Genomic DNA, 7,152 nt, shown 5'->3' with positions numbered 1-7,152 from the left:
AGGTTGTTCTAAGGATTAAATCATCTAAGAACTGAAGGAATTTTAACACAATACTTGCCATATGATGAGGCTTCAACCAATGGTAGCTTCTAACACTAAAGCCAAGAGAGATTTGGTAATTTGGTAATCTCAGAGATACACATATCCATTTATATGGCAGAGCCATGCCAGGAACTCAAGCCTGTGTTATCTCAAAACTCCACATTCCTTCCATTTTACCATGCCAGCAAGCTATCCTAATCTCCGTCATAAAATATTTTCCTAAGAATCCAGAGGTCTAACCTTCCAGATTAGTATGATTTTTAATCTTTGCTGTGATTATAACCTCATAAAAATATAAATCAACCTTACACTATCCAGAATTAACTATTAATATTTTGTTTTATTTTCTTCCAGTCCACATTGTTTTCTGGAAAGTTTTCCTAACTCATACTTTCACTGGCAATAGTAAAGATAGCGCCTGGCTCACACTAATAAAAAGAATTCTGAGGGGCGCTGGGTGGCTCAGTGGGTTAAGCCTCTGCCTTCGGCTCAGATCATGATCTCAGGGTCCTGGGATCAAGCTCTGCATCAGGGTCTCTGCTCAGCCTCCTCTCTCTGCCTGCTTCCTCCTCTCTGCCTGCCTTTCTGCCAACTTGTGATCTCAGTCTGTCAAATAAATAAATAAAATCTTTACCAAAAGAAAAAAAAAATAATTCTGATAGCTTTTAGGCCTTTCGCTAATGTCAAGGGTTATTATCTATTCTTATCAGTTTAATATCTGACACGTCCTCCATTCTAGGACAATATATTAAATGGATTTTTGGAACTAGGAGCTAGAATAGGACCTTGCTCTATCCACTTCGCTTCTATTTCTTTGATTAGGGAAGTTGAATATTATTTCCTTGAATGTCTATTTCTTCTTTAGCGGACTGCCTGTTCCTATTCTTTGCTCGTTTTTCTGCAGGAGTATTAAGTGTTTTATCCTTAGAATTTGCTTTTTACAACACAAAAAAACTACTTAAAAAAAAAATCTTGCTGGTTGTCCGTAGCTCCTGAACTCTGGCGGAGGCCCACAAAGCCGCGCTCGCCCACTAGTTGACTTTCAAGGCCAGCGGGAGGCCTTTATTCTCCAAGGCGGACGGAAGGTTTCCACGAATCACGAGGGCGCGAATTGCTGCAAAGGCGTTGGCTCTCCGGGCCTCCAGAGGAACGTCTCGCGGGATCTCAGCCGTCCTTGGTCCTCCGACCTGACTACAAATCCCGACATACAACGTGCCTGAAGGTCCAAGCGCCCGAATGAAGGCGTAGGTCCAAGGTCATGTGTCTGTGTGCGTAAGGCGTCCCGTCATCTCTCCCACGCCTTTTTCTGCGGCGTCCACCTTGGCAGCCATTTTGTGCGGGAGGTTCTGGAACCTCTGAGCCCCGAGGACTCTATGGTTGAGCATTTCAGGGACTGACCAATCGGAAGCCAGATCTCTGAGGAAAACCCCGCCTTCACCCGCATGAAGGCGGGAACTGCCACGAAGCTCCTGTGGAGAGAGAGGAAGAAGCTGCGGAAAGCCAATAAGAAAGGAGGACTTGAGGACGTTAGCCAATGAGGATGCGGGAGGATTGCGACCAATGAGAGTGGGGGGACACCGGGACACGTGGGTGGGGGAGCTGAGCGCTGAGACCTAGAGCTAAACCCGGGAGGTGAGTCAGTCACCTTGAGCGGGGCAAGCACTGTGGTCGGTGTAGGGGCCGCGGGGCAGTGGGAGTGCAGGTGACTTGGGGTTGGAAGGCAGCGATGGGCAGGGGCGTGGGCTGGGCTGTTTGAAGGGGAATTTGTCCCCCGAGCCGGGAGACGCGATGGTTGCCTATATCCTTAACAATTAATGTAAATTACCAACGGTAACGAGCGATTAACTATCCCCACAGAGGCGGGCCGAGAACAGCTGTGTAACATGGGCAGCACTCTGCCCGGCACCGACCCCAGTATCTGCCTCCAAAAGTCTTCCCTGGAGACCACCCTCTTTAGCAACATTTCCTTTCTGGGGTTTGGGCCCTCCTTCCTCTACTGAAGATCCCCGTGACCTTCCTTTGCAGACCCTTTCGCGCCGTCCCTCTGACCTCTAATGCCCTCCTCAGCTGGGGCACGGTGCAAGGAAGAACGTGGTGGTCCAGGGAGGGAGGACGGGCGGGGTGAAGGGGACGACCGAAGGTCGCCGCTCTAAGCAGACGACTAGGCTGTGAATGAATCTTTTTTCCTCTGCAGACTGAGAAAATGCAGACCACCGGGGCACTACTCATTTCTCCGGCTCTGGTAAGCTGCGGCTCCGGGGTGATCTCTAGCGCCAGATGTGGGATCTGTCGACATTTAATGAATGAACTGAGAGAAGCTTGGCATCCAGATGTTGTTGGCCTTTTGGGGAGGGTGTAGTGATGCAGTTAACCCCTGTTTATTTAGACCTGTAAACCAGGCTTTCTTGGCTTTGTTTGGAGCGTGGTCAGAGTCTGGATATGATCTTTACACCCAGGCTGGCTTGGCTGTGGCCTGACAGCCCACTGAAGCAGCCAGTCAAGCTTGGCTAGAACTCTCCAGGTGATTCCAGTGTTCAGCCATGTTTGAGAACCACTGCATTTTGTTGGCATGTTTCAAGAAAGCTCGGTTGCAGGGAGGCTCTGCTTGGCTGGTGGTTCGAGGAGCCTCACCAGGCTTCCTGACCCAGTCCATTTGGGGTGTGTAACAGTGAGCACACTCTCACAAAATAAGATTTCCCCCTTGTGATTCTTTGGGTGATCCGGGTGCCAACCCTCCCTGTCCCCGGTTTGATGTTAGTGTGGGTTCTTCCCTTCTGGGATCGTGATAAGGGCTGTGCCTGTAGAAATGAACTTTGGTACCTGGGTTTAAATGGGAAAGTTGCCACTGCTAACTACACCTGGGTCTTGGACAGCTGTCTCTGCTGTAGGCCTGTCTGGTAGAAACAGGAATGCATTAATTGACCTTGAAAAACATGGGGCATTTTTTCTATTCATAATCTTGTCATTTTTGACACCATTTCAGCATCTAGGTTTTCCTGTTTCCCTTGCTTGATTTGGAGGAATGTGTCTTTCTGATTTGACAGATTCGCTGTTGTACCAGGGATCTGATCAGGCCTGTGTCTGCCTCCCTCTTGAGTAGGCCAGAGATCCCAGCTAAACAGGTAAAGGACTGTGGGCCCTCCTATAAATTTACCCCAGGGGCACCTGCCTGGCTCAGTCGGTAGAACGTGCGACTCTTGATCACGGAGTTGTAAGCTCGAACCCTACATCGGGTGTAGAGATCACTTAAAAATAAAAATCTTAAAAATTAATTTCCCCAGCGAGGGGTTCTTCAAGATAGTGATCTGTAGGCCAGAGTGGGAGGACGATTAGGGAATCTGTGGTGCTTTAATAGCTCTAAGTACCCTAAGGTGAATGTTGTAGGTGAGAAGTTTGCAAAAATTAAGTTTCCCTAACCCAGAAAATTTCCCTGGCCCTGTGGGGAAATGGGCCCAAGGACTAATTCCCAGCATGCTCTGCAGTCTGAGCATTCTCTTCCTACCAGGCAATTTGCCAACAGTTTCAGAGCCCAGGTGGGTCGAGTGAGGGTATGGGAGTCAGCAACCTGTCCTTGTGCCTCACTACCTCTCCTTCCCTGCTTGCCTCCCAGCCATCCTATAGCAGCAACTCCCCGCTTCAGGTGGCCCGACGGGAGTTCCAGACCAGTGTTGTCTCCCGGGACATTGACACAGCAGCCAAGTTTATTGGCGCTGGGGCTGCCACAGTTGGTGTGGCTGGTTCAGGGGCTGGCATTGGAACCGTGTTTGGCAGCTTGATCATTGGCTATGCCAGGTAAGTTTGGGGGTGGCCTAGAGCATCTCCTACCATAAATTCCACCCCATTTGGGAGAAGCCTCAACAGGAGCTCCCACTAGCTTGGAGTTGATTCCATCGACCTCCTGTTTTCTCCAGTGATCTCTGAATCAGTATTTAGATATGTCTCCAACCTGGCTGTCTTAAACTTACCATGTTGGTCCTCTGCTTACCTGTCTAAATCCCCAGGATATATATATAGGTTAGGCCCTCTCCCAGTTTCAGGCCCCCCCACCCCCCCGCCATTGACCCAGTCTACCTGTATCCTCCACCAGCCATGCCCTCACCCCTTCCTCTCCCCTGGCTGGCATCGATCTCTGTCCCCGGCAGGAACCCGTCTCTCAAGCAGCAGCTCTTCTCCTACGCCATTCTGGGCTTTGCCCTGTCTGAGGCCATGGGGCTCTTCTGTTTGATGGTCGCCTTCCTCATCCTCTTCGCCATGTGAGGTTCTATGAGGGTCACCTACCCGTCCCTGCTGCTTCGACTTCAGGCCATGCCGGCGCTGGAGTGTGCTGAGCTTTACCATTAAACACAACGTTTCTCTAAACCCGTATGCCTGCGCCTCTGTCCTTTGCCCCTGCGGAGTGCCTTGGTGGAAAGCTGGGACAAGGGAAGTGGGAATGGGTCAGCCGTTGGTGGTTTGCAAATCTTCAGGGCTGAGAAGTGGCCCTGCCATGACCCGAGAACATGGAGGGTTCCCTCTGTTTCCCAAAGGGAGCATGGACTTGTTCAAGTAATGATAACTGGTACTTTTTTCCCTTTGAATTTAATAAAATGATAATGTCTCATTCTTGAGGGGCCTAATTTGCACCAAGCTCTGTTTTAATTAGTTATTTCAACAAACCGTTGATACTTGTTTTACAAATGAGGAGACCAAGCCTTGGGGCGGCAGAATAACTTGTCCAGCATCACAGAGTTGGGCAGTGGAAGAACTGGGGATTCCACCTCAGGCCAGCCTAACCCGTTAACTGCTGTGCTGTCCCATCTGTTTTTGTGACGGCCCCACAAGCAGGGTGGCACAGATAGGGAAACAGTCCCAAAGAAGTGATGTAGCCGGTTGGAAATGGAGGCGGGCCTCCATCTGCCTGCATTGAGTCCCACTTGTAAGTTTCACTTTCATTTTTGGATGAAAGAATGAAAGACACTTTTTCTTAGAGTGTCTAAACATTCTAGAATAAGCAGATGTGGTACAGTTCCTGTTCTTGGAGAATTTACAGTCTTAGCCTTGCTAGGGAAAAAAAGGGTGAGGGCTTTTTTTTGGTTGAACCAACCAGTAAGTTGCTTAGAGAGCCTTGCACAGCATCTTCCTCGTGCTTTCAGTCTTGACCCAGCAGGCTTCCCCAGCTTGGCTAAAGCATGACTGATAACCAGGGAAGAGAGCGCTCAGCTGGTCTACGCACAGCCACTGCTTCTCTAAGCCCCAGCATGAGCAAACCGTGATAAAATGAACACAGAGGTGCTGGTTAACAATGATCTGTCTCAAATTGGATGGTCTCAAAAGGGGTAGAAGTGAGGACCCATTTTGTAAAAACCTTATACCTCCCTTTCAAAACTTCTGCGAAATGGTGAAACCAAGAATATTCCTATCCAGTTGAAGGGCAGCTAGCAAAGAGGGCTGAAGCACCAGAAAATGTGAATTAAGAAAAATGGATTGAATTTCCAGGCAACTAAGGAAAGTCTGCAAGTATTTAAGTGCTAAGCATCCTCCTAATAGTCTTGGAGAAGTCAGGGAAATCTAAGATCCTGCCCTTAAGGAGTTGGGGGCATTAAGAGTGGAAACCTTGAACAGTGTCCCACGTTGAATATGTGGGTACAGAACTGTGCTGTAGGTGAGGGAGAGCAAGGAAGCCAGTGTGGTAATAACCTCAACTAATACAAGAGCACTTGAGGGTCAGGCGCAGTGCTAAGCATTTTCTGTGAATGGCTTCCAACATCCCTATGAGGTCATTTTCATAGTCAAGGAAAAAGAGGCTCAGAGAGGGGAGGTGACCTATGAAGGTCACACAGCTGATTAGTAAAGCCAGAATTCAAACTCCAGAACCTGTGTTCTTATCACTGTGCTGACCCACCTGAGCTCTATCCAAGTTCACTGACATGCCCGATAGCACACAGCACACCAGCAGTTCCAGTCTCAAGTCCATCTGACATTCATTCAACAATCATGGCCTCATACTGCAGGATTTTCCAACCTTGGCACATCTGGGGCCAGATAATCCATGATCGTGGTAGGGTGCCCTGTGCATTGTGGGCAGCATCCCTGGCCTCCACACACTGGAGGCCTGTAGCCACCTCCCCACCCCAGGTTGTGACAACCGATTAAACACCCAAATGTCTCCTGGCTGGGGGCAAAATCACTCCAAGTTTAGAACTACTGGTCTACCATAATCTGCTGCTTGTCCTCTTTAATTCTCAAGGTTGTCCCCAACAAGCTAGTATTAGAACCTGAAGCAGAGCCCAGGAATCATAGGGCCAAAGAGAAAGAATGGAACTCAGGTTGAACCGGCAGCTGAGGTATCCCCAAGGGAGCAATGGATTAAGCTGGTAATGTTACAAAACTGGAATGTAGTAACCCTTTGGGATGTCAGGCCGGCATCCTTGCCAGGTCACTCTAATGGTAAATCAAGGAACAACCGGGGAAGGTGATTCTCTTGACTTCCTGTGAAGCTCCAGGAACCTAGTTTTTGCCAAGGGGCTGGCAAGAATTTCCCTTGATCGTGAGCTCCGAACAGCCTTGGAGTTGCTGGACTTAAAAATCCAAATCAGCGGGACGCCTGGGTGGCTCAGTGGGTTAAGCCGCTGCCTTCAGCTCAGGTCATGATCTCAGGATCCTGGGATCGAGTCCCACATCGGGCTCTCTGCTCAGCGGAGAGCCTGCTTCCCTTCCTCTCTCTGCCTGCCTCTCTTGTGATTTCTTTCTGTCAAATAAATAAATAAAATCTTTAAAAAAAAAGTCCAAATCAGGAAGGTTGGGAATGTAGTTGGGCTTAGAGAACCCTAGAAAGTCAGGGGAGAATGCTGCCCCACCCCCAACAAGGCTAGTTAAGTCAATTACCATTGGGATTCTTTAGGGTCTACAGTCCAGGGGGGAACCATCTTGCTTAATGCAGAGGTGTATGATTCTTGGGTGAGGATCCACTGTTTTCATTATACTTCAGAGGCAGTGACCAAAAACAACTTCATAAGAGCTCAGCATGGTAGCAAAGAACATAGAGGGGAATGCAAACACCATCCCTGCCACATCTCAACTGAGTAATTCCCCTGAGATTCGATTCCTCGCCTCTAAAATGGGGATAAGAAC

The 7,152-nt window shown here is 49.0% G+C and overlaps 1 protein-coding gene and 1 pseudogene across 2 annotated transcripts; both read left to right on the top strand.

The window, feature by feature from the left end:
- The first annotated feature begins 700 nt into the window (after nt 1–700).
- Nucleotides 701–875, top strand: LOC123930397 (annotated as a pseudogene).
- Nucleotides 876–1,572: 697 nt separating this feature from the next.
- Nucleotides 1,573–4,401, top strand: ATP5MC1 (ATP synthase membrane subunit c locus 1). Of its 2 annotated transcripts, none has more exons than XM_045983783.1 (5): nt 1,573–1,674; nt 2,237–2,284; nt 3,087–3,164; nt 3,653–3,834; nt 4,185–4,401. In XM_045983783.1, exons 2-5 carry the CDS (start codon nt 2,246–2,248, stop codon nt 4,297–4,299), a joined length of 414 nt encoding a protein of 137 aa, XP_045839739.1. In that variant the 5' UTR covers nt 1,573–1,674; nt 2,237–2,245; the 3' UTR covers nt 4,300–4,401. The 2 variants fall into 2 exon arrangements, with proteins under 2 accessions (XP_045839739.1, XP_045839738.1); XM_045983782.1 differs by having other exon boundaries at nt 1,637–1,744.
- Nucleotides 4,402–7,152: the final 2,751 nt, after the last annotated feature.

The sequence above is a fragment of the Meles meles genome, chromosome 18 (assembly GCF_922984935.1).
Source record: "Meles meles chromosome 18, mMelMel3.1 paternal haplotype, whole genome shotgun sequence".
In the NCBI taxonomy this organism is placed as follows: Eukaryota; Metazoa; Chordata; class Mammalia; order Carnivora; family Mustelidae; genus Meles; species Meles meles.
The sequence above is the reverse complement of the archived record's forward strand: the minus strand, read 5'-3'. Positions and strand labels throughout refer to the sequence as shown.

Excerpts from the sequence above, each read along its gene's own strand:
- ATP5MC1 (XM_045983783.1), top strand. The coding sequence starts at position 2,246 with ATGCAGACCACCGGGGCACTACTCATTTCTCCGGCTCTG. Across the intron at positions 2,285-3,086 it reads TACTCATTTCTCCGGCTCTG|ATTCGCTGTTGTACCAGGGA; the intron begins GTAAGCTGCGGC and ends CTGATTTGACAG. Across the intron at positions 3,835-4,184 it reads TTGATCATTGGCTATGCCAG|GAACCCGTCTCTCAAGCAGC; the intron begins GTAAGTTTGGGG and ends TGTCCCCGGCAG.